The sequence below is a fragment of the Leptodactylus fuscus genome, chromosome 1 (genome assembly GCF_031893055.1).
Source record: "Leptodactylus fuscus isolate aLepFus1 chromosome 1, aLepFus1.hap2, whole genome shotgun sequence".
Taxonomy (NCBI): domain Eukaryota; kingdom Metazoa; phylum Chordata; class Amphibia; order Anura; family Leptodactylidae; genus Leptodactylus; species Leptodactylus fuscus.
Window position 1 is genome coordinate 106,329,358 of NC_134265.1, and position 26,711 is coordinate 106,356,068.

General features: G+C 39.5%; 2 protein-coding genes across 3 annotated transcripts in view; both read left to right on the forward strand.

Moving 5' to 3' along the window:
- Positions 1 to 1,079: 1,079 nt before the first annotated feature.
- Positions 1,080 to 26,711, forward strand: part of GOLGA3 (golgin A3) — a 37,425-nt gene continuing 11,793 nt past the window's right edge. Inside the window, exons 1-20 of one of the 2 annotated variants that reach the window (XM_075275172.1) lie at positions 1,080 to 1,383; positions 5,547 to 5,858; positions 8,836 to 9,096; positions 10,619 to 10,731; positions 12,901 to 13,583; positions 15,053 to 15,164; positions 15,533 to 15,839; positions 16,329 to 16,531; positions 16,618 to 16,755; positions 16,943 to 17,104; positions 17,198 to 17,566; positions 18,120 to 18,197; positions 19,210 to 19,473; positions 19,907 to 20,001; positions 23,725 to 23,941; positions 24,046 to 24,189; positions 24,842 to 25,039; positions 25,509 to 25,625; positions 25,853 to 25,992; positions 26,170 to 26,302. In XM_075275172.1, coding sequence (XP_075131273.1) covers positions 5,651 to 5,858; positions 8,836 to 9,096; positions 10,619 to 10,731; positions 12,901 to 13,583; positions 15,053 to 15,164; positions 15,533 to 15,839; positions 16,329 to 16,531; positions 16,618 to 16,755; positions 16,943 to 17,104; positions 17,198 to 17,566; positions 18,120 to 18,197; positions 19,210 to 19,473; positions 19,907 to 20,001; positions 23,725 to 23,941; positions 24,046 to 24,189; positions 24,842 to 25,039; positions 25,509 to 25,625; positions 25,853 to 25,992; positions 26,170 to 26,302 — 3,942 coding nt within the window. In that variant the 5' untranslated portion in view covers positions 1,080 to 1,383; positions 5,547 to 5,650. The remainder of the gene's footprint in view (positions 1,384 to 5,546; positions 5,859 to 8,835; positions 9,097 to 10,618; positions 10,732 to 12,900; positions 13,584 to 15,052; positions 15,165 to 15,532; positions 15,840 to 16,328; positions 16,532 to 16,617; positions 16,756 to 16,942; positions 17,105 to 17,197; positions 17,567 to 18,119; positions 18,198 to 19,209; positions 19,474 to 19,906; positions 20,002 to 23,724; positions 23,942 to 24,045; positions 24,190 to 24,841; positions 25,040 to 25,508; positions 25,626 to 25,852; positions 25,993 to 26,169; positions 26,303 to 26,711) is intronic. The other variant, XM_075275182.1, reaches the window with a different exon arrangement.
- Positions 13,037 to 26,711, forward strand: part of ANKLE2 (ankyrin repeat and LEM domain containing 2) — an 82,613-nt gene continuing 68,938 nt past the window's right edge. Inside the window, exon 1 of the mRNA XM_075275195.1 lies at positions 13,037 to 13,051. The gene's annotated coding sequence lies outside the window, so the exon portion shown is untranslated. The remainder of the gene's footprint in view (positions 13,052 to 26,711) is intronic.

A 26,711-nucleotide genomic window follows, 5' to 3' on the forward strand; every position in this document is an offset into this window, starting at 1 on the left:
AGGGTCTTGACTGCAGAAATCAATTGTAGCCACAACTGTTTACAGAACTTCAGAGGGAAAGTAGGCCAAAGATTTAAAAGGCTACCAATGGGGGACCTGCTCCCAGTAGGGTTTCATTTCTCACATTCCCACTATAAAAGAAGATATGTGCCTGCAGCCTTATGGTAGCGCCAGCATTGGGGGGGAAACATCTGGAGTGTACATATGACTATGCAAGAGTTTTACACCAACGCACCATCAGTTTATACAAAGTCTCTTGAATGTGTATACACTAGAGATGAGCGAGTAGTATTCAATTGAATATCTCCCCGCCATAGGTTTCCATGTACGCGGCCGAACACCAAGGGGTTAAACGCATCAAATATTCAATGCCCTTAACCCCTTGGTGTTTGGCCACTTACACGGAAACCTACGGCGGGGAGGTATTCGATCGAATACTACTCGCTCATCTCTAGTATACACCTAAAGGTAATTGAAAGTAGTGAGTGAGTCGCAGAATGAGTAATGTGCTGTGTATTAGGCCAAATGTGCGCCACTCTACGCCAGGAAACTGCCATACATACACAAATACATTTCCTCAGATCATTCTGTCTGCAAAGTTTCTCATGTGATGGGAAAAAGGACCGTCAGCACACTAGCCTGACATGTATGTACCCTAGGCTGACAGCTATGGGATTCGTTATGCCTCTTTTGTGGTGTGTGTACACCCCTTGAAATATTCCCAGCACATGTGTTGTCTGCCTCACGTGCAGTGGTCACTCAGTGCAGACCCTATGGCAGTGCACGTCAGCAGGGGAGGTTTTGGGGGATGTGGCTTTTGTATTCAGTGGCAGTGCAAAAAATGGCTTTTGTTATAGTGACTGGCAGGTATTCAGCATGGCAGAAGGACAGTGTGCAGCACTCTAGTTTCCTTCTATATGTGCAGTTATAAGGTCAGCGCAGTGCTCGCCGCAGACTGTCTATGTAATGTATGTTGTATATTGCCAGTGAATAGGTTAACCACACGAGCCCTCCTCTTGTGTCAGGTGGCACCGGATGTTCTTGGTGTAGCTAGCTTTGTCTTCCTCCCGGAAACGTTACACAGCTGATATTCTACGGAAAGCGACGTGGCTGCTATAGGGTGACTGCTATTGTTTATTTCCCTGTATCACAGGACTGTGCTGGACTTCGGTGTGTAGTTTGAGGGGGTCGCAAGTATTCACTTCAGGAGAGCTCCGTACACGGCTTATGGTTCCGACTTCTCAGGTTTCCTTGGGGAATGGAAAGTGTATAGACACCAGGCCGGTCACCAAGAGCCACGTCTAATGGGAGAGGCCGAAAGGGAGAAGAGCTGGAGCCAGGAGCCGAGTGATAGCATCCTGTGACAGGGGCTGCACATGTCTGGTGAGTACAGGCGGCGGACACTAGACCTTGGTGCCATGTCACCACCATATCCTCTGCCCATAATAACCTCCCATATCACATCTCCTGGTCCCTGCTGTATCGTCCTAGTGCTGTGTTATACATCACAGCTCCTCCTGTCATATAGGTAATGTTGTTGTATGTTACCTCTCTTATATTAGTGATGTATCTCTATTATGTTCCATCTTCTCATGTAACCTTTCATGTAACATCTCATCTTACCTGTAATGTATCTAGTATACTCCTTCATGTTACATCTCATCTAACCTTGTCATGTATGTCTAGTATGTTCCTGTATGCTTCATGTTACATCTCCTCTAACCTTACATGTATCTCTGGTATGTTACATCTCATCTAACCTGCAGTATGTTCCTGTATGTTACATCTTATCTAACCTGTCATGTATATCTAGTATGTATCATCTCATCTAACCTGTCATGTATGTTCCTGTATGCTTCATGTTATATCTCCTCTAACCTTACAAGTATCTTTTGATATTTTCTTTCTCCTATAACCTTTCATGTATCTCTGATATGTTGCATGTCATCTAACCTGTCATGTATCTCGAGTATGTTCCATCTTCTCTAACCTGTCATGTATATCTAGTATGTATCATCTCATCTAACCTGCAGTGTAGCTAGTATGTTCCTTCATGTTACATCTCATCTAAAACCTATCATGTATGTCTAGTATGTTCCTGTATACTTCATGTTACATCTCCTCTAACTTTACTCTCTGGTATGTTGAATCTCATCTAACTTGCAATGTATCTAGTATGTTCCTGTATGCTACATCTTATCGAACTTGTCAAATGTGTTCCTTCATGTTACATCTTCTCTAACCTTACATGTATCTCTAGTATGTTCCTTCTCATATAACCTTACATGTATCTCTAGTATGTTCCTTCTCATATAACCTTACATGTATCTCTGTTATGTTACATCGCATCTAACCTGCTGTGTATCTCTGGTATGTTACATTGCATCTAACCTGCAGTATGTTCCTGTATGCTACATCTTATCTAACCTGTCATATATATCATCTCATCTAACCTGCAGTGTATCTAGTATGTTCCTATATGCTACATCTTATCTATCTTATAAAGTATGTTTCTTTTATGTTACATCTTCTCTAACCTTTCATTTAACTCTAATATGTTCCATCTCATCTAACAGGTGGTGTGTCTAGTACATTCCTGTATGTGACGCAAGGATCACACTAGCATTCAGGTTTCCATTCTTCAGGTCCACATGGGGACCTAAAAGACTCAGACCCTGTCTGCTTAAAAAGCAGTTACTCATGGACCCATAGACTTTTCTCTCCACCGATTTTAGGTTGATTTTGTGGCAGAGACTCCAACTCTAGTGTGAATTAAATCTTAATACATAAAATACACCACACAGTTATCAAAATTGTAAAAGAATGAGGTTACAGCTAGAAAGATAAAGTACAATACACTTGTCCCACAAGGGTTAGTAAATAAAATACAGTTATCTACTTTCTCAAATTGATGGCCTATCCTTAGCATTTCCAGTACTGAAGCAGCATGGCTCTCGCCTTGCTACTCATCCTCTGTAAAAACTACAGCTCTAAGAGTAGGTGCTGCTGCACTGTCCTGTTGAAGTGTTTGCAACAACACTACAGTACCTACACTCACTGCCAACTTTTTCGGCTGGCTATTTCAGTTTAAAATAAAGTACACCTGACTAAGTCCATTACAGTCAGTGGGATCCTTTTATCACAGTTGTTGTCCACTATTCTAGCAGTCCGTGTGTCTGCTGTCCTGATCCTCTGACTCACCTGAATAATGGACACCCGAATGCAGATGTTAACAGAGCATCCTTCTGTTATATCTCTGGCATTGTAAAATCTAGAAAGTTGCTTTTGGTCTCTTGTTAAAGTGGAGATTCTATATTATTTCTAGATATATTGCTGGTTGAAAACACAGTTGAATTAGGATTTTTGTATGCAGCAGCTGGGTTTTATAATGCTGAAGATACAACTGTTGGTTGAAAGTGATCCTCCCCTACCCTCACTTTCTCTTCATTTTACAAAAGGCCATAGCGTACACAGCAATGAACAGCCCTCAATGTAGAAACAAGGGGAAAAATAATGAGATGCAGAATTTCACAGAAAGGAACCAAGATTTGTTAATAAAGTATATTAGAAAATGTATTAAAAATACAAACACTGGCATAAAACCAAGGTTGTCCAAAAGTTCAATTACGTTTTAAATCAATAGTAATAAATACAAAGTTTATAGGCTCAATGACAATGATTTTCAACCCACAAATGTAGAAAAGCAGAGCCTGCTGAGATGTCAGACGTCAGACTCTGGTGTGCGTTTCAGAGGAAATAGCGGGGAGTGAAACATGCTCTGTGGTCTTAGGTTGGAGGTTGCAGCTGGCACTGGTCTTTTACATTTCTGGGGGGCTATAGATTTTGTATTTACTACTTTTGATATATGTCTTGTGGCTGAAAGTAACATGTTACACAAAGGTTGGTAAATACATTTAACAGTCCTCTCCATGCAGAAAACAATCTTTCAGCCGCCTCTCCTCCCTGCTCTGACAGATCAGTGTCAGTAAGGGAGGCGTTTAGGCACACATCTCTGGCTAGGTTTACGCCTGCGCTGAGTTTCCGCTCAGGAATTCTGTTTTTCATTCCACTTGAAAAATGCAGAGAGAAAAGTCCTGCAAGCAGGAATTACTTTTTTGCATTTTGTGCTTTTTTTAGGCAGAAACCTGGCGCACCTCATTATGGTCTGTGGGGTGTGCAGGTTTCTGCGGGTAACCACTTTCTTAAGTGGATTAGGTGTCCATTTGTGAGGTCCCCAAATGAACCCCATGAATGGAACCCCGAATGCAGGTTTGAACCTAGCGTCACTCAGATCATTGTGTGAAATTTGTAGGCTTTCTTTATTAGTGTGATTTTCCTGGGAAGTGTGCGTCTGACTAACTAGTGTGTTGCTGCACGTTTCATCTCCTCTAACCTGTTGTATGCCTTTAGTATGTTGCTTCAGGCCACATCCTCGCTTATGTGTTATATATTTCTAGGATGTTACTACATGTCTCTTTACCTCTAACCTGCTGACTGTCCCTAGTCGACAGCTGTGATTAACATCAGACCCCCAGGTGCTATAAGATAGGACACAGATTTTGTCAGTTTAACTGTCTTGCACTGTTCTCCCAAAATATACAGAGAAAGACGCATCATATGCGTTTCATTCATACTGGGGCAAACTTACTTTTAGACAGTGTATTACTTAGACTAGGTAGATGTAAAGTATACCAGATTTTTCACAGTGACATGCTGGATGATAAATCTGACACATTGTTAGACTGTCCAGACTAAAATTTACACAGTTATGAATTGACTTAGTTTCTCCCAAAAAAATCACCCCCCCCCCCCCCCCAAAAAAGGCAAAATATTGGTGTGGTTTTGGTGCATCGTGTCACATCTTAAGCTTTTTCCTTTACCCACAACCAGAGCCCATTTTCACAACCCCCTTCCCCCGCCTGCCTGTCAGGATGCAGCTTTTCTAATAAAAGATATTTCATTTTTTATAAATAAGGCACGTAATACTTGACGTACTGCCAACTATTTACCCCATTTGCCTTTCCTACAAGATTCAGAAACTCTAAAAATGTTTACAAATAAAGTGTTAAACATGTTTGTATGTATGTTTTTGGCTCCAACTGCACCAGAATTCAGGTTCAATTTCAGTAGTGAATATGCCCCATTGTATTTTGTTCATCTTTTGGGGCTCCCTTTGTCATAACATTGCCAATGCACAGCTGTTTGGTCCCTCACCAATCATGAAATCAGAGATCCTGTGTCTTCCCAACCCCTTAGATTTGTAGATGTATGCCACACCATTCATATGGCGGGCACACAGCAGGAATGATCGTAAGTCACTGGTTCTAGGGAGAATTATATACACAATTAATCTTGTAATACATTTCTAAATCAATCTCTGCATGTATAGAAATAAGTGAGGATGTAAATCTGCGATACTGTTAGGAGGCTGTTACTTTGCCATGTTGTAATTACACAGTGTGACTGTGCAGCCTATAATTACTTTGCACATGTAGTGTAAGACTCTGTTACGATGTGCTCATGGATACAATGCTTTTATTTTCTAGGGAAAGCATAGACTTAACCGTTCCCTACTTATGTGGTGTCTGTCAACTGCTCTCTGTCAATCTCTTCATGGCAACCAACCCAGCATGTCCATCCAGTTTCTCAGATGAGATTAACTGAACGTTGTGAAAACAAGAAATTATCATCTCCAGGCATTTCTCTATACCTTACCACAAAAAGAAGTAGGTTCATGCAGCCTGCGTCTGACTCGCCTGGTGTCCTATTTGGCACAGTGGCTGGAAATGGCATTTCTGATAATCAAGTTGAACTGGCTGGTGCCAGTATAGAAATTAACAAGACAAATGGAGAGGATGGTAAGTTAGTAATTGTATACATTTTGGATTGTTGCTGTTATTATACAGTGAAATCTCTCCAGAAGACCACTACTTTAATAAGACAAACTCCTTTCGTGAAAGTGGTGTGGGCGTTGCAGCAGACTTAATATAATTTACACCAGTTTACTGGTGCAAATGATCACTGAAATCTATACTAGCTACAAGCTGATGTAGATTTCAGTATGGGCCCATGGCGCAGTGCAGGAGCTGCCACGTTTATGAAGAGCCATGCGCCGCCTCAGAAATCAGACGGTTCTTCCACTAGCATTGGGATTATGAAGACTGGTTTACAATATGCCCAGATTAAATATATATGCCTCACTGAGAATGTCTGCATGCGTCTGTGGCAGCATTCCTAAATTGGTCACATTAAAAAATTATTTAGTCCAGTGCATTTTTATAAATAAATTCACAGAAGTGGTGCTACGTGCACTCAGTCCATTAGCACTTACCTGCACTCAAAGGCTGCTGCAACAGCTGATCTGTGTGGGGTCTGGGTGCTGGACTCTGTCAGCCACAGAACTGGTCATTAATAAGTTTCCAGTATGAAACAAATCAGTTTGGGGCTGGAAACTGCTTTGACACAGATACTATTCTAGATTTAAGAATAAGAGCAGAAGCTATGTTGACCACTAGGAATAAGAGTAAAGCCTTGCTGGGAATAAGATTCAGAGATATGCCATGCTGTGGCCAAGAATGATGGGGAAATCCTGAACTAGGAAATGTACACGTCACCATGGGACTAAGAAAGAGTTGGACCCCCTTAGTTTTGTGTGTGGGTTGGAGTGACTTTTGTACAGTACCATGGCTATTTTATTAGTCCTAATCTAGGCCTAGTTCTGTCTGATATGTTGTTGTGATGCCAAGCATAAAATACAGAAGTTGAGCTCTTTCTTTCTTTGTATTTTTTTCTTTCTTTTTTTTCGGAGGGGGGGGGTGCATTTATCCTACATTTTATGTACTTCCCCCCCCCCCCCCCCTGTAAACTTTCTGTGCAAATTCTGGTGGCTAACTTGTAGAGGTCTCTCTGTATTTGTATCTTTACATTTTATGTTGTGCTGCAGTACCAAAACCCACCACTAGAAAATAAATGGCCAGTGAGTACCTTGTTTTCCAGTATAGTGTGTTCTGAAGCAGCAGATCTTTGGAGGTTCCCAGGTGTTGGACCCTCCTAGATCTAATATCAATGACCTACCCTAAGAGCCATCAATAATAATCCCTACCTGGATCATCTACAACATTTCAAATAGGTTGAGGTCTGGACTTTGAATGGGCCTTGGCAACATGTTGCCTCCTTAAGTTTTCAGCCATGCAGTTGCAGATTTGCTGGTATGCTTGGGATTATTGCCTGTGGCATGGCCCAGTTTGGGCCTTGCATTTGAATCTAGAATCATTTGATATCCAGTGGAGTTTGCGCTTGACACCACAATATGGCCCCTTGCAGGCACCTCTCCTGTGGCTGCAACACAAACTCAAATTGTCACCAGTTGGTAGGAGGTGATATGTTGTGCATTATGGTATAATGGTATAGAAACATCTCCACTTTGGTCTCGTCTGTCCACAGGACACTGGGGCAGATTTATGGAAGGTAATATTTACTTCAGCCATAAATTCAAAATCTGCAGTTAAAAAAGTAACATTTTTGGGAGCGTTTTTGCAGTTTTGATGTCACAGTTAGGAGGTTAAGAATTTTATATTCCTAATTGTAGAATGGCATTCTCTGCAAGTGTATTTGTCTCTGTAATACTTTGATATTTACCATTGTATTTTCAAACAAGGATATCCTATTCCAGGTCATATTAAACTTACTCTTGTTATTGTCAGAACACTGCAAGGTTTAGCACAGCTATCTTTTCATTTTGCAGTTCTTACTTTTTATGGTAGCTTGTTGTAACCTTGCGTTGGTATATAATTATAGAAATTTTTTGGGGGGAACTAGTAACATGCCGATCAGAGGGTTTTGGTTTAGCAGAACAGCTGTAGCATATAAATGTCCGCGAGGAGTAGAAGCCAGCAACAAAGTTATGACATGCAGTGACGTGTTTAGATTGCGATTAAACATAAAGTTTATCTCTAAGGAGCTAACTCACGGTGGAAATCGGACGTTCCTTTATAGAAACCGCAGATTGATAATGATAAATGGGAATTGCAATTAATCCCTGCCAAACAAATTGAGGTGTTAAAGAAACATAGTTAGTATTTCCCACATATTTGATTTAAAAAGCATTTGCAGCCAAAACAACAAAACAAAACAAACTCCAAGTTTGGACTATTTGCAAATCTAGTTGGGAAAGTGTACATCTGATAAAAGGGGTTATGCCACCAAGAACATTTATTCACCCTCTCAATAAAATGGAGGATAAATATCTGATTGGTGGAGGTCTGACCCAAGGTGCTTAGAATTGGGGTGTTCTCATCAGCTGGGCGTTCAGCCAGGTCGAATGTAGGCATGACCCAAGGCAGATGGACAAACTATGCTCCCACTCAATGTAAAAGGGGCAACAAAGATACCTGAAGTATAGCACTCGGCTATCTGTGGCGCTCCCATTGAAATGAATGAGGATATTAAGGATATTATTTTTTGTCAGAAAATAGTGCAACTTAATTCAGACTAATGATTTAACAATTTGCCATGTCCTTTGCTGATATTACAATGCGCATCATATTTGTTTGTAGTACTGTAGTAAATGAAAACCATTGATGTGCTGCAGCTCATGTGATTGTGTCTGGCAGCAAAGAAAGGAACAACTATATTGATGTTTCCCTGTAACACAAGCTGCACGTTCTTTACTGTTTGGATAGATAAGGTTGGTCTTGTATATTTTAAAATCAAGTAAAATTAAGATCATGTAACCCCAGTTGGATTTAGACAATTGGCTTATAGTGTTAATTCTGTTATTTAACATTACACTTTATATAGTATGTGATTTAACTGTACCGTTTCTTCCATTGGCAGGCATGCAAAGAGAAAAATTGCTAGGAGGCAGTATGGAGATGAACGTATCTGGAGACGTATGTCAGAATGGCCCTCAGCCTCATTATTCAGATCATTCTTCATCCTCAGACTCTGTCATCGGCTCCTGTAGTACAGCAGGACCCCCAGGTGGGGTTGGTTTCAGTGACATCATATCGGAGTCTAGTACTGAGGGCCTAGTTCTTAGAAAAGAAGCTTTGCAATCGCTGAAGCTAAGCCTTCACATGCAGGAAACTGATCTGTGTAAGCACTTTTTTCCAGAGAGCAATTCCATCTATTGCTTTTGCACTACTGACTTGTCTTGCAAATACTGCATGTGATGATTCTAGTGTAAGACTAAAACGCACAATAACCTAAAAATAATGAATGTGTCTGGCATCTTATTCTGTAATGTAATTAAAGGTGTTTTCTGAGATCAAAAATTGAGCTGAGGGCTTAATACAGTAACTATTTATGCACCTGATAAATTCCCCGCCATTCCATTGTTGCTACACCAGTGCCCCCAGTTTTCCTTGTTTACTGTGCGCCAGAAGTGACTTGGGCCACTAGAGTGATGGGGGGATTGAGTTTACAGTCTTTTCAGATTTGCTTAAGTTCCTCTCAACCCCTTTAGATTTTTTGTGTGAAACTAAAGAATTTCCCATTCGAATGCAGCTGCTAACTAACATACTTCATTTCATTTTGAGGAGGTAAGAGCAAATGTAGGTGATGGTCATACACTGACCTACCTGGTCATACCGGGGCTCCAGGGGTAGTATGACTGCATATATGCTAAGTATAATAACACAGAGGCAAATAAGCAAATAAGATTTTAGGGTGCATAAAAAATAAGAAAAACCTGAGATTTTAATATAATGTTCTCCTATCTATCTATCTATCTATCTATCTATCTATCTCTGATAAATCCACATCCTGAATATTAAATTCAGGATCATTTCAACTATTTGGTGGGCTCGGTGCAAGACTTTTGAGTGGGCCTTCTCAAGCTGCTGCAGCACTTCATTATACATAAACTAAGATGCTGCAGAACTTCATAATACACTCCTTAACTGCTGTAGAATCTCATATACACTCATTAACTGCTGCAGAACCTCATGACACTGCCTTTAAAAGAACAATCTGGCAGTAGTAGCCTGGGAGAAACCCACAACTTGCACCTATTACACCCCTCTCCTCTCCCACACTAGTGCTTTATATACATGGGAGTAGCAATGATACGACAGATGTACTGAATTACTGGAGATCAAACACTGATCCAGGGATTTATTCTGATTGCCGTATTTGGAATGGAAAATACATTTTTCCCTTAATATGAGATAATGGTTATGCAACTCATGAAGGTTATTATCTTCCTTTGCATTTACTTTGTAGGGTTATAGGTTGGACGTGATGGGTTTGTAAATCTGCATATATGACAACTTTAGTTCTTTTGTTCAAAATTTATTGAGAATAAAATGGGTTAAGTTGTTACTAGGACGGAGCAATTAATTGAAAAATAACCAAAACCGAACAACCAAAAATATATCTGGCCAGTCTGTATTCTCTTCTCAGCAAGGGGAATATAACAACCTATAGAGGATTTCTCTTTCTCTTCCTTTTTGCTTGCATCGTTGTAGTCTTGCTCATCTTGTGTGCCATGCTTATTGCATTGCCTGTTTTAAGTATATTTCAATTTTAGATTCTTCCTGGTGGTACATATCAAAAAATTTATTGGGTGCATACCAAAAATCTGACCCTAATTTTCTGATCTATATCTTCTCTTTAGCCTCCAGTGATGCCCCTCTTCCACTCGAGCGAGAAGAGCAAATACGGTTGCAAGCCAGACGTCGCCTGGAGGAACAGCTAAAACAGTACAGGGTGAAGCGCCAACAGGAGAGGGTGAGTACAACTCCTTTTTAAATTTTGTGGGAACACTGCACTCATATAGTATGAAATTACATTTTTAGTTTTTCATATAAATGTAAAATGCACATATCAGACCATGAAAAGAGTAAAAGCCTTGAGTTCTACAAGTTTAGGGATAAGTGCACTTACTTCAGTTCTCCGTTTCTACTTTGAAGGGCCATTTCACACTAACAAATTTTCTGTCAGAGTGCTGTCCCTGAGAAAACAGTCAGCACACAAACCCATTATAGTGAATGGAGCTAATCTCTTGTTGTGGTTTTTTTTTTTTTTTTCTTTTTCTTTTCTTTGTTCATCCTCACCATGCAAGTCTATGGATTCATGGAAAAGAAGGATTGCGTTTGAATGTCATCCATGTGCTATCTGTGTTTCATTCATTTTTTACAGATTTAGTGCTAGGTGATGCTGAAAAGTAAAGACGGCTTTAATTTTTTTTTCTGTGCAGAAGCAAAAAAAAAAAAAGGATGACTCATGGATCAGACAGGGATTAAACACAGAAATATGCTAGGATGTTTTAAGGTTCATTTATAACATATAAAATGGATTGTTTGCGGGAAAGCAGACTAGGCCGTAAAAAAGGTGATCTCATCATGGTTGAAAATTGGGAACCCCTAGATGCTGTGATTGCTATTGATCACAGCATTAAAGAGCACAATCTCCCAAACTTGGAGCATTATATGACTCCTGTAGCTAGTTCCAGGTCCTGGGTCTATAATACGGCAGGAACCTGGAACCCATGGACAGACACAACTCATCGTGCTGAGTGTTGACTATCCACTCAGTGTGGTATAATAATACAGTGCAGACTGGAAAGGTCACAGCCAGCAACACAACATTATGTGCTAATAGTCATTTAAATAGGTACAGTGCTGTGAGAGGATCAATTCCATCTTAAATACAGCGCTTTTTCAAATTCTGATGCTATGCTATTTGTCTATCTATCTATCTATCTATATTAGGAAATAATACAAATTTGAGGCAATGCCTCTGTCTGTATATTTAGTGTAACTTAGATACCAACATTTGTATGCATTATATTTTACTAGCCTCTGCCCGCGACTTCATCTGCGGGTTGTTGGTGTCGATGATCCGCCTATATTCAGCAAATTGCTGCCGTTGATTGTTTGCCTGCTTCGGCATTTCGGCAGCTCTCAAACTGTCCTGCTGCTGACTTTGTTCCTCACACCGTGCCTGTGATTGTTCTGGCATCTCAGCAGCTCTCTGGGACGCCATATGTTGTTGGCATTGATGATTTACATAATCAAGTTACATGTGTGTTTACATTAGCGTGTGTTTACATAGAGAGATAACAGCCCTCGCTTTCTCGGAAGCTGTGATAAGAGCAGTGTAATATAGTATGAGAACATAAATTCATAATAGTCGCGAAGCCATGTCATTTACCGGGATAAAAAGTAGCCTATGTGTTAATCGAGGTTACAATCTATCTATGTGCCAAATTTCATTGAAATCCATTCAGCCATTTTTGCGTGATTGAGGATCAAACATCCGAACACACAAACTTTCACATTTATAATATTAGTAGGATAGGATATACAAATATATATTTATAGTGAAACACAATGCGAATTCTGACCATGTGATCTCTCAAAGGTATGAGCTGAAGCACTTAGCTGCTGGTGCTGTTGTCCTGACCTGGATGTTATCTTAATGATGAGCCATAAGAAAATAATTTTGTGGACCTCTGGCTTGCTGACTATTGGTTTTCTAGATTTCAATTCTAGTGCATAGGACTTCCCAAAGTATACAAGAATTATGAAAAAAAAAACAAACCCCAGAGCCTCTCAATAATTCTAACATGTCTAGCGGGAAATTGATTATGAATGGTGTAGGAAATGACATTCTTATTAAATTTCCTCCACTGACCCCAAATAGACTAGTTAGATGCAACACACAAAGACAATGTGTGTAGATATATTTATATTTTGCTATAGATCATCAACATCACATTTTAGCTAAGAAGATGCTGTGCCTTTATATCTGACTTCTCTGCTTTTACTTGATCCTCTTTGTGTATTGTAAAAAGAGATTGAGGAGAAATTAGCACAAGGTAGGGAAGAATGTTATTGTATTTTTACCTTCATTGTACTGTATTTGTATCCATAGTATTGTGTTTGTTTCTTATAGTCTAACCAGTCAACTCCTAAAAATCGTCCCTCAAGCACTTTGGATCCTGAACTCATGTTTAATCCAGATAATCTTCCTCGAGCAAGCACTGTTGCAATGACTAAAGAGTATTCATTCTTGCGCACAAGTGTCCCTCGAGGACCCAAACTGGGTAGTCTGGGTCTTCCTTCGTCTTCCAAAGAGAAGAGGTCATCCAAATCCTCAAAGTCTTCCAGCAAGATACGTTCATTGGCAGATTACCGCCAAGAATCTTCAGAAGCAAACAATGCCAATATAAGTTATTCAGATTCTTCTCCTGGCTCCCTAAAGCCCAACAGGGGAAGTCTTACATCTGTGGTGTCTGAGATTAGTGTGGAAGGAGGTCAGAGACCAGACAGTATTAGTTATATTGCTGACAACAGCTCTGAGTTTGATGGAAGTGATCTGAGCATGAAACATGATGGCAATGAGAGTGATAGCTCTACTTATAGCAGTGTATCTGCTGGGCAAGGCGTTTATTTGAATGCTATATCTCCAAGAAGGGAAGAAGAATACATTGTAAATGGTCAGACCATACCAGCAGAGGATGTAGGACAGTTCCCATCACTCAGAGATGTACTACAAGCAGCTGCTGCAGAGCAACATGCTCAGGACACTGAAGGAATTGGGGAACCTAGAAGCCGGAGGGACAGTATATCAAGCAGGTAAATATTGATCTTCCCATTCACACACAAGGCTTTAGGATGATGTTTTGGTTTGTTTGTTTTTGTTACATTTTTTTTTAACCAACAAAAAAGTTCCAAACATAGAAGGATTCAGCAGGAAGGGTAATATAAGTTCTTCTTTTTATATGTTCCATTCCTTTTAAATGCATTACGGGTTTTGGCTCAAACATTTTCATTAAGGCATACTCTAGAAGTTGCCTCAAAAATTACTTATGTGATTGCAGTCATTAAAGAGGACCTTGGTTTGGGGCACAGGCAGTTCTAGATACTGCTGGAAAGTCTGCTTTCCTGATCTGTGCCCCGGGTAAAGAGCTATCGGTGTCGGTACCGTAGCTCTTTACAGTTAGAAGGGCGTTTCTGACAGTCAGTCAGGTACGTCCTTCAAAGCAGTGCCTATCGCGCTGTACAGTGTGAGTGGGAAGGAATGCCCCTTCCCTCTGCTCATAGTGTTTGTCCATAGACGAGTATTATCAGGAGGGGAGGGGGCGTTCCTCCCTGCTCACACTGTACAGCGCTATTGGCGCTGCTGTGGAGAAGGACATTCCTGACAGTCTGTCAGGAACGTCCTTCTGTCTGTAAAGAGCTACAGTACTGGGACCGATAGCTCTTTACCCTGGGCACACATCGGGAAAGCCGACAGTGCGCTGAATTCAGCGCACTGTCGGCTTTCCAGCAGTATATAGAACTGCCTGTGCCCCGGACCATGAAAAGTCCTCTTTAAGTCCAGTTATGAGGACAGACAGTCTGACAACATCTTTCTCTGCTAATTTCAGTCTACAGTTGGACAGTAATATGTGATATGACATATCACATGTAATATGATCATGTGATTATTATACCACTAAGTAGAACAGTGTTACTTGCTGGAATTTTTTTTTTTGCAATTTTGTTTTTTTGTCTAGACTATGATTGGGTTAGTTACTACATATGTTAAAAATCATAGCAGAGTGTTTGCGTTTTGTAAAGTACGTTGCTAAGAGTGGAATAAGCTAGGGCCGTGGTGGTGAACCCAACCAGCACTATGATAGCGATCGGGGAAAGTCTGGCTCTCTGACTGACTGTTACATATATGTTTAATGGAAAGGGGCCTGTGATGTATATACAGGCCGCTTGGCCCCTTACCAATCATAGCCAGCACAGGCAAGGGATTTAAAAAAAACAAACTTACACGCTCCTCTACTGGGCTTCTGATGGTTCCCAGCAACCTCTTTGGAAGCCTGAGGTCATGCACGTAATAACGGCAGCGTGCCCCACGAGACGGCTTTACGAGGTATTCCCATAATGCATTTTTGTAATGTGATGGGTCAGTGTTTCTTACATGGCTGAATTTTCCATTGTGTTATATTAAACCCAAAGTTAATTCTGTTCAATTTTATTAGTGGTGTTATTACTATTGAGTTCATATTTATTTACCATATTTTGTTGTTAAATTATCTTTTAATGTGCAGTATTTCTATGGAGAGCTCCATAGCTGGTACCCATGATGAACTACTTCAGGTCCTTAAGGAAAAGATGAGACTGGAGGGGCAGCTGGAGTCTCTAACAGCAGAAGCTAGCCAGGTGAAAAGTGTTCCTTCTTATTTTCTTTACATATGGTGGTTGCCAAGGCAGATATCTAACGGGCAGCAAATGTCATACCCTGTTCTCCTTTATTAGAATAGGACACCCACACAACTCGCTGGGTGTAAGGTGGTTCCAGACAAGAGAGTATGCTTGGGCAACACCTTTGAAATAGTCATATTTCCATTCAGTATAATTATTTTGTTCATAATATACCTGAAATTATAGTAGGCATTAAATAAATAACTATTATTCTTATTAACTCCTAGAAAGAAATCCTATTTTAGGAGAAAATCTATTAAAATGGAACGACACTGATTTATTTATTTATAATTTAATTGTAATTGAATTATTTATGTTCTGAATAGGCTCTTAAAGAAAAGACTGAGCTCCAGGCCCAGTTGGCAGCAGTAAGCACCAGACTTCAAGCAGAAGTTGAGCACAGCTTGGCCAGTCAGCAGAAACAAGAATCTCTAAGTTCAGAAGTTGTTACCCTGAAGAAGTCCTGCACAGATCTGGAGAGGGCTATGGCAGATCTTCAGAACAGTTTAGAAGCGAAGAGTAGCAGCTTGGTTTCACTGGGAAATGACTTGCAAGTTGCAGAAGAACAGTATCAACGTCTGATGAGCAAAGTAGAAGAGTTACAAAGGACAATCATTCAGAAAGATAATGTTGGTGAGATTATTGATATAAAACTTATAGACTTTTTAAAGAAAGTAGCTCTTTAAAATAGTTTTATTGGGACATTTTAAAGAGGTCTGACCAAAAAAACCACTTGCCTTTCAGGAGTTAACAAATGCATTGTACAGTGTAACACAAGTACAGTATGAAATCATATAAAACAGAAGTGATAAATAGCAGAAACAGAAGAATTGTGTGTTTTGTGAATCATTCTCATGCTTTTTAAAGAGTAAGGCATCAGACCAGATATGTCCATAGAAAAACAAGCTACCATTTATGTATTAAATAATTTGCTTTTATAAAATTGTATAAGGCAAATTGAAGTATTGATATTTTTCTATGTTATGGACACTTGACTACCCAGAACACTGTTAAAAAAAAAAAAAGTTAAATTCACTTAAAATACTGATTGGGAAATGCAAACCGCTATGGTACAGGATTTCCATCAGTCTAAATTATCTGTGTTTTTTTTCACCAACATAGTTCATGATCTGCGGCAACAAACTGTGTCCCTCCAGTACCAGCTGCAGCAGGTGCAACTGGACCGCACAACCTTAACAAACAAGCTTAAAGCTTCAAAGGCCGAAATAACTTCTCTGCAGCAGACACGAGAATGGTACCAACAGCAACTTACACTAGCTCAAGAAGCACGTGTCCGACTCCAAAGCGAGATGGCAAACATACAGGTAAATTCCTATGTCTTTTACAATGCGTTACCATATTTCATTATATTGAGTTTACTTATTCATTTTATTATATCATGTTTTCACAGGCTGGGCAGATGAGCCAGGCTGGTGTCCTGGAGCATCTTAAAATAGAGAATGTGACCCTTTCACATCAGCTGACTGAGACACAACACCGGACAATCAAAGAGAAGGAGCGCATTGCTGCACAACTGCAAACTATTGAGGTAAACAAACATCCCTTACCTAATTCAGAGCTAAACAAAGTGACAAACATTGTACTACTGTCCCCTTAGCCCTGTGTATATTTTATGCATTTTAGAAGGTTAAAGGTTTCTTTGGAACCTCCCAGCATCTTGCATCGGGTGAAAATAAGTGACTTCCCCTTCACATGTACTTTTTAATTCCTTATAGGCTGACATGTTGGATCAGGAGGCTGCATTCCATCAGATCCAAGAAGCAAAACACATGGTGGAAGAAGATCTCCAGAGAAAATTAGATGAATTTGAGATGGAGAGGGAGCAGCTTCAGAAACTTGCAGATTCTGCCACTGCTTTGGAGCAAGAAGTAGAACAGGTATATTGGCTATAATTTATTGGCATGTATTATGGTTGGCTAAAGTAAACAACTGATCAATCTAATTTTGGATTTGCATTTTTTTTAAATTAGTTGAAGCTGAATTTGAACCAAAAAGATCTGCAACTCGAAGCACTTCAGCAGGAACATCTAGAGATCTTGAGACAGCTTACTTCAACCCAAGAAACTCTAAACACCAAAGATCAGTCTATGGATGATCTCCAGATGAGATATGATGAACTTGAAGCCAGGCTTGTCGAGCTACAAAATGATCTGTCTTCAAAAGATGATTCTATCCAGTATCTTCAAAATCAAAAGATTGTTCTAGAAGTTGCATTACAGGCAGCTAAGATGGAGCAAACTGACCTGGATCAGGGAGCAAAAAAACTAGAAGAGGGAACTGAAGCTGCAGCAGAAGTTTTGGAAAAACTGCGACATGATATTGCTGTCAAATCTGGACAGGTAATGGAATAAAACAAATTCATGGTCTTTATGCCATGTTTTGTTTTAAGTGCTTAAACCTAGCTTAAAGGGGTTGTCTAGGAATGACACTTTTTTTTTTGTTTTTTTTCCTGGGAGGCTAAGGAAGATGAAAAATAATAAAAAACAAAACAAAAACCCAAACAAACAATAAACAAACTCGCATGTTCCCAGTGCTCTGGTGTCCCAGGCTGCTGTCTAGTCAATCGGTGCCAATGGAGGCCAGTCAGCGGCCTAAGGAAAAGAACCGGGACGTCTGTTACATACATCACCAGTGGCATCCTGGTTCTTTTTCTTAGGCCATTGAGGTTGCTGATTTTCCTCAGCAGTCACGTGTGCTGAGGACTCCTCCCGCCAGAACAAATGCACTGGATCACCGGGGACAGGTAATTTTTTTTTTTTTTTTAAATACCTTCCCTGGCCTCCTGGGGAAAAAAATATAATTCCTGGACAACACATTAGTTCAGTATGTATGAATTGCTTTGAACTTTTGTTCTAACATTTTGCTAATTTTGTTTAAACTTATTCTTTGTAGGTGGAAACCCTGCAGCAAGAGAATAATAATCTCAAGAAGCAAACCCAGAAAGTGAAGGAACAGTTTGTTCAACAGAAAGTGAGTTCTTAAAAAATAAAATGAATTAAAATAAAATCCCCTTTTATAACTACTTTATTGCAGAAACTATTTCCCTATAATATGGTTATACTGATATGTATGTTTAATGTCTCAAACTTATTTTGAATGCATAGGGGTTTTTATAGCAGCCTTGCTGTAAATCGTAATATAAGTTAATGTAATGTACATACTGAACCTAAGTTCATGCTGTAAGCCCTAAAAGTAAACTTGCCTTAGAAAGCCTTATTCCACCACACACACAAAAAAAGGATTTTATGGTTGTGTTGTCAGCGGTTTATTTCACTTTCATTCACATAGGTGGAAGCCAGTTCAACCATTTTAGAAATGTATTTATTTGTTTTACTTTTTTATTGAGATTGAACAATGAAAAACAGATAAAAAAACCAAACAGATGGCATCTGTATGCAGCCCCTTTTTTCATTGACCTATAGACTTTAAAGGGCATCTGTAATCAGTGAACCAGACCAAAATAGAGCCTGTTTGAGTTCTTACTTTTATAGACTCACGGTATGTAAATCTATATAGTCATGAATAATTTCATTGAAATCAATGTCTGTATTCCATCAGTCAGAAATACTAAACATATGCCTAAAAAACCCTAAGTGTGCATGAGGATGCTGAATAGTGGTGGTTTAGTCAGGTATGTGTTGCTGATATAAAAATTTTTCATAGTGAATGATATTAAACAAGGGGAACCTAAGAATAATAATTTGAGAAATATGTTATGCTGCTAGCCTATCATCTCGAAATATCAGAGATCATAGTAAAGCTTAGGTCACACTTTGCATTTTGATGCAGTTTTTTTGTAGTCTGAATTAAGAAGCAAAGAGACTAAGAAATTTTTCACTCCTAATTGCTTTTTATGTTTGTTTAAAAAAATAAAAATAAAATTAAAAGTAAAAATGCAAATTATGAACTTAGTGTTGTATCTTAATGCAGCCTTTTCACAAACTATTCATTTATCTATTAATCTTTTCTTTTGGGATGGTAGGTGATGGTAGAAGCCTATCGTAGGGATGCTAGCTCCAAAGACCAACTCATCTGTGAACTGAAAGCTACCAAGAAAAAGTTAGATTCAGAGGTGAAAGAACTTAGAAAAGAGCTGCTGAAGATTCATGGTGAGAAATCTGCAGTAGAGGTGGAAAAAGCCCGGATTATGAAGGAAATGTCTAAGTTGCAACAGCAGATGGAAGAACTTGAATCTCATCTTCAAGCTGCTCAAAATGACAGAGATGAAATGGAAAGCCGTTTACAGGTAAAGGGGGATGAAAGCCCTTGTAAAATAAGTAGATTAGGTTTGTATTTAATGGGATGGAATTTTCTTGAGCTGGCGTGCTTGGTGTTTGCACATCCTGAGCATAAGTAACTCATAGAGAACCATGTAATGATGATTAAACTGTGATCCAAGCCAATAGTCCTATTTTCCTAAGCTATAATTTAAGATAGATTGTCTTTAAAAAAACAAACCCTGCTTTCCTTTCTTTTTCTCTGGAGCTCTCATGCTTATATCTGGTGTATGGTGGTAATGGATTCTGATGGAAGCATGACTACTACCTAATTCTGTTTATTGTAGAACAGTAACTTTGAAGTGTGTGCTAAATCACCTTTATTTATGCAGATCAGTAGGAAGTGTATAAGCAGTCATGTTTTTGTCATTATGTCATGTGTCTTGTCTTTTTATCTTGTAGTCCATACAGTTTGATAAAGATCAGCTAATATCTGTAACCCAGGACAATGCTGCACTAAAAGAACAAGTAGAATTATTACAAAATGAAGCTAAGAAGTAAGTAAAAATTTTTGTGTAGTTTTTTATTATTTACCTGGTCTCATTAAATCTTGGTTCACACAATGGTGAACATCTGGTGTTCTAATAATAATATCGGAGGGTCCCTTCTGCCAGGAGATTTTTTTCTTTTTTGGACTGAAAAATAAAGTGGCATGCTGCTGTTTTCCATTAACCCCTTCCCGCCGATGGCACTTTTTGACTTCCTGACCAAGCTCGATTTTTCAAAACTGACATGTGTCACTTTATATGGCAATAACTTTGGAACGCTTTAACTTACCAAAGTGATTTTAAGATTGTTTTTTCGTAACACATTGTACTTCATGTTAGTGGTAAATTTTGGTTGATATGTTTTGTGTTTAATTATGAAAAAAATTGAAATTTGGTGGAAATTTTGAAAAATATGCATTTTATAAAGTTTGAAATGATGTACATTACATACAGATAGTCAGACCGCCAAAATTATATCATAAATCTCATGTTCCAGATCTCTGCTTTATGTCGGCATCAAACTTTAGGCGCCCTTTTAATTTTTACGGACATTATAAGATTTACAAGTGAAACAACAATATTCAAAATTTTCAAGAAATTTCCAAAACCCATTTTTTAAAGAGCCTAATCCAGTTATGAAGGGGTTTTGAAAGACCCTTGTATTAAAGCCCCCCATAAATCACCCCATTTTCAAAACTGCACCCCTTAAATAAGCCAAAACAACATATACCTAGTAGTTTAACCCTATAAGTGCTTAACAGGAATTAATACAAAATGGAGGTGAAATTTTCAAATTTGAATTTATTTTACTAATATTTTCGTTTAGCCCTAGAATTTGCACATTCACAAGGGGTTAAAGGAGAAAACGCATCCCACAATTTGTTAGGCAAGTTCTCCCGACTACCATAGTACCCCACTTGTGGGTGTAAACTAATATATGGAGGCACCGCGAGACGCAGAAGGAAAGGCGCGCCAAGGAGCTTTTAGAGGGCAGTTCTGGCTGTGATCAGTTTCAGGAGCCATGTCGCATTTACAAAGCCCTTGAGGTGTCAAAACAGTGGAAACCTCTAGAAAGTGACCCCATTGTGAAAACCGCACCCCTCAAAGAATTTATCAAGTGATGTAGTGAGCATTAGTAACCCCGAAGTGAATGTGTAAGCTGTGCGGAGTAAATTGGGCACACCAAATTCTATTTTATTTTCCCACTAGCTCCTATGACACGGACGGGGAAGAGGGGCATTCTGGGGGATCAGCGCTGGTATGTTCTCTCTCATCAGCTCTAAATATGGGGTGTCCCCTGAAAACACTCGCACCGCTTACACATTTCCTTCTAGTCGCAGCCACTTACGTTCTAATGATTTGGCGACTTTTAGTGTTTTTGTCTTCACATTGTACAAGCTTGATTTTTATTTTCCGGCAATGTGGCCATATGAGGGCTTATTGTTTGCGGTATTAGATGTGCTTTTCAATGCCACCATTTTGGGACCTGTAACTTATTGACTACATTTTATTAACTCTTTCTGGGTGGGATGTAAAAGGAAACATCAATTCTGGCATTGCTTTTTAGCATTTTTTTTTTTTCCCGCGCATCGTACAGCATAAGTAACATGTTACCTTTATTCTGCGGGTCGGTACGGTTACGGCGATACCTCATTTATATTATTTTTTAATGCTTTGCTATTTGTGCACAATAAAATTCAATTTAGGGAAAAAAATCATTATTTTTGCATCGCCATCTTCTGAAAGGCATAACATTTTTATTTTTCGCTAGACAGAGCTGGTTGAGGGCTTATTTTTTGCAGGAACACCTCTTCTTTTTATTGGTACCATTTTGGTTTTCATCTGACCATTTGATTACTTTTTATTGAGCATTTTGTAAGGGAAAGGTGGTGAATAATCATTATTTTGTGCGGTTTGCTACGGGTTTTTTTTACGCCGTTCGGGTTAAATAATGTTTTAATTCTATTGTTCAGGTTGTTACGGACGCGGCGATACCAAATATGTAATGTTTTTTTCTATTTTTCTTTATTTTACATAATAAAACATTTTATATGGGGAATATGGGATTTTTGGGGCTTTATTTATTTTATTTTAAACTTATTTAAACTTTTTTTTTATTTTTACTTTTTTCTAACTTTTTTTTTCTGTCCCCTTGGGGGATTGAAGCAGTGATCGGCTGATCACTGCTTCAATAGAGATACGCTGCAATACACGTGTTACACGTGTATTGCAGTGTATAGGAAGCTGTCAGCCTGTGTAGACGCACAGGCTGACAGCTTCATTTACGGCAGGATCAGCCAGGAGCGAGGACGGGGTAAGTGATGGGGAAGACCCGGGGTCACTGATCAGACCCCGGGCTGCCCCCTACGAACACCGGCACCCCTCGAAACCGGCGCGGGGGGTGCCGATCGGCACCATACTACACTGTAACCCCGGAGGTGCCGGCGGTCATGTTGATCGCTGGCATATCAGGGGTTAACACCCGCGATCGGACCCGGTTCCGACCGCGGGTGTTACAGGGCATTGTCAGCCGTGTATCACGGCTGACACCCGCTGTGCATGGTGCGCACACAGTTTCTGTGTGCGCACCATGCATCCGCAGTAATAGTACGGCAGTTTGCGGGAAGCCCTTCCCTGCAGCGCCGTACTATTACGGCGAATGTCGGGAAGGGGTTAAAAGAGTAAAAAAGGAATGTTAAAGGGCAGGCTCTCTTCCTCTGAGGGACCCAACTGGCTTGAGAAAACTAAATTCTGTTATGCTCCCATGGTTTCTCCAGGTGTGTCAAAATTCAGGAAAATTTGTTTAAGTTGCTCACCAGATGGTATAGATCCCCAGTTTTTCTCCACAGGATTAACTCCTCTATTTCTGATTTGTGCTGGCATTGCGACCTCTCCAAGGGGTCCCTCTCGCACATATGGGTCACCTGCCCTAAAATTCATCCTTTCTAGGAGGCGATTGAGGGAAAGATCAAGACCATATGTCATGTGGATCTAAAGCTGTGCCCAGAAACCATTTTGCTCTGGGCCTCTTCTCTTAATTTCTCCCCTATAAAGTCTTGCCTTATTACCTTGTTTATCCAGGCAGCTAAACTATTGATCCCTCTGAAATGGCAGACCCCCTTCTATTTCTCAATGAAGGGAGAAAGGTTAACCAACTTTACAGATTTGAAGAGCTTCGCAGTTGGGACCTTCCTGTTAAGATCTAGCTTTCTCTCTACCTGGGAACCTTGGTCCCTCCACACTTGCCATGATACTTAAACCTTCCGACATAATCCCCCACGCACACACTTTTGCTCTGGCTTCTTTGTCTTTTATTCTTCATTTGCCCTTCCTCTTTCTTTTCTGGTACCCTTCATGTACGTTACTGCCTCATTACATGGTTGTCTCTTGTGTGGTTGAGACTACCTTACAACCCCCACCCACCCTCATTTGTTTAAAGATGTTATGATATTATTTGCACTGCATTTTCTGTGCTGTTTCTTGCAATAAAAGCTTTTTCCTCCTTTTGTTATTCTTGTATTGGAAAAATTATTAAATAAAGATTAAAAAAAACAACAACCTTAGTAACCAGTGACCTTACTGAAAACAGAAAATGTATTTTAAAAAACATTGGTTTATTGTGCTAAACAGTAGTAGTGAAGGTGACTTGTTAGACAATTTTAGAGGAGAGTATACCTGTGTATAATTTTAATGGAACTATCCTAAACTAGTCCTCCTTTGCTGATCTTTAAGAGCAATTACAGAACAGAAGCAGAGAATGAAGAGACTGGGTTCAGACTTGACCAGTGCTCAGAAAGAGATGAAAGTCAAACACAAAGCATATGAGAATGCAGTTGGAATCTTGAGCCGACGTCTTCAGGAAGCGCTGACAGCAAAAGAAACAATGGAGTCTGAGCTTAATAAGCTTAAAGCGCAAATATCAGAAGGAGGAGACAGTCAAGCTTTTCAGGTATCTTGAGAAATGATCTAGAAAATGATATAAAAAAAAATCTTATCTACAGGTCATAGATATTATATTTATAACAACAATGCTTTTTAATGTCATGTATGCAGGAAAAATTGAATGGAATGAAAAGTGAATTACAAGCTGTAAGTCATAGTAAAGCCATGCTGGAACGTGAGCTGCAAGAGGTCATATCACTCACCAGCCAAGAACTTGAAGAATATAGAGAGAAAGTTCTTGAGCTAGAAGATGAGGTGAGCAATACTGAATATTAGAATGTGCAGTAAAAGACTTATTTCTGTGTTGCCTAACTTTACATTGAAATTACTGTAAGAGTTTATCAGATGGCAAAACCGTCTTAAAACCTAAGGTGAAGTGTCCCAGATTATTTAAATGTTTTGGACCATTTTTATGCCTTATTAGACTGTTTTGAAAAGTATCTAGAAAAGAGGCATGGCTACAAGGAGTCTTACATTACACCACTATTTTACACCAAAATAAACAACATGAAATGTATAAATCTGACACATTTAAGTCAGCTGGAAAATTGCTTAAGGAAGAAAAATTTGTCATAAAGGGCTTATGCAGGAATAGAAAACATGGGTACTTTTTTCTTCCTCAGAAAGTGACCTCATGTCTGTTGATCACATGCTAAAGCTACAGTCCAGTCCCATAAAACGAAAGGGACCAAGCTGCAACATAGCCATGTGGCCATCGGACATGATATCGCTTCCTGTGAACCCCCCCCCCCAAAAAAAAAAAAAAAAAAAACAACAAAAAACAAAAACAAAAAACAACCATGGTTTCTAGTCCTGCACAACTCCTTTAAGTTTTTTATAGTGAATATGTGTACTGCTCCCCAGTCATCTCCTTTACCAGTATTTTAATATTTATTCCATAATGCAGCTGCAGGAATCTCGCGGTTTTAAAAGAAAAATAAAAAAATTGGAAGACCTCAACAAGAAACTTACACTAGAATTAGAACATGAACGAGGGAAGCTGGCTGGACTTGGACAATCCAATGCTACTCTACGTGAACACAATAGTATACTTGAGGCTGCTCTGGCGAAGAGAGAGGCAGATTTGGTACAGTTAAACTTACAGGTACATATATTTAAATTCATCCAAAGTGCTTTATTCTTGGCAATCAATTGGCTGTCCTGAAAACACGAGTCGTATAATTATATGAATCCAATTAAACTAGTAACCCAGCTTACTGTGTAAGCAGCCACAAGAAAATGGCTGCTTATACCATTTTACTGTGTAAGCGGCCACAGGAAAATTGCTGCGGGCTGGCACAGTTAGCATTGGGGACACCGCTTGTGCTGTTGGAGCACTGGAGACCGCCCTCAGTGCTGCGAGAGAACTCATTTGTATACAGAAGAAAACCGGGATATCTACCGAACGGCGGCGCGGAGAAGACATCTAAAGGTAGGAGAAGAATAGCCTTTCTTAAGGCTATTCCTATGTGTTAGAGAGAAAAAAATTGCATTTTAATGATTGAATCACTTTAAGCTTTACTTTATGATCAGAATCCCTTGTACATGTGTGATAGTTCCTATTCGTTCAACAGGTTCAAGCAGTCCTGAAACGTAAAGAAGAGGAAGATAGGCAAATGAGAGAACTAGTAGGGAGTCTGCAAGATGCTTTGGAAAAAGAGAAAGCAAAAGTCACAAATCTGGCTGAGCAGGTAAAGCATGCATCACAATCGAAGCATTCATATCCTTGCTTTGTTCTTACTAGGATAAAGTAAAGTTCACAACACATATTTTATTTTGGTGATATTTACTTGTAAAGTATCTTTGTCAATGCTGATACTGATTAGAAAAGTTAGGAATTTAGTTTAGTTTAGGAATCTATTGTGGTAACATTTCTACTTCCAAAGTTCTAGAAGTTCACATTGTGGTCTGTTCATAGGTTGCTGCTGCTAAGACAGAAGCAGCACACAACAGGAGGCACTACAGGGCTGCAACACTGGAGCTAAGTGAGGTTAAGAAAGAACTTCAGTCAAAAGAACAGATGATTCAAGCACTTCAAGCAGAAGCTGAAAAACTGCAGTAAGTACCAGGGAGGAAAATTAAATCTCTAAGATTTCGCTATGCCAAATGCAAAAAGATACCAAGTAAGTTGTCATGGGTAAAACTACATTCTATAGCAGGGTGAAGTATTTGAGGGGGTGTATAGCACTCCACATATCACAATTAGTAATGTATTGTTGGGATGTCATCTTACAGGTCTCTGGATGAGAAGAATTCTCTGGAGCTGTCACAGTTTCAGCAGGAATTGGCTGAAGCGCGATCCCAGTTGGTATTCCTCCAGAAGGAGCTAGATGATCAACTTGCCAAGAAGCCACAAGTTAATCAAGAGGTACTGTATATACTCGAGTATAAGCCGACCCGAATATAAGCAGAGACCCCTAATTATATCACAAAAAACTGGGAAAACTTATTGACTCGAGTATAAGCCGAGAGGGAAATCCACCATTGCAGATAAAAAGTCTGGTCATATGCATTACAGCTTAGTAACTCCATGTGCTTCATAGTAATAGCAGTTAACCCCATCATGTCCCTCACATTAACCCCGTGTGCCTCACATAAGAGTTACCGTTTTTGTTTTTTTTTTACATATGGAGGTAATAATTAGGTATCTTCATAATTAAGGTCCATCATTAGTACCCTCATGTGTCTCACATATTAGTAAACCTTATATGGGGCACACGGGGTTAATGAGGGACATGATGGGGTTAACTGTTATTAATGTGAGGCACATGGAGTTA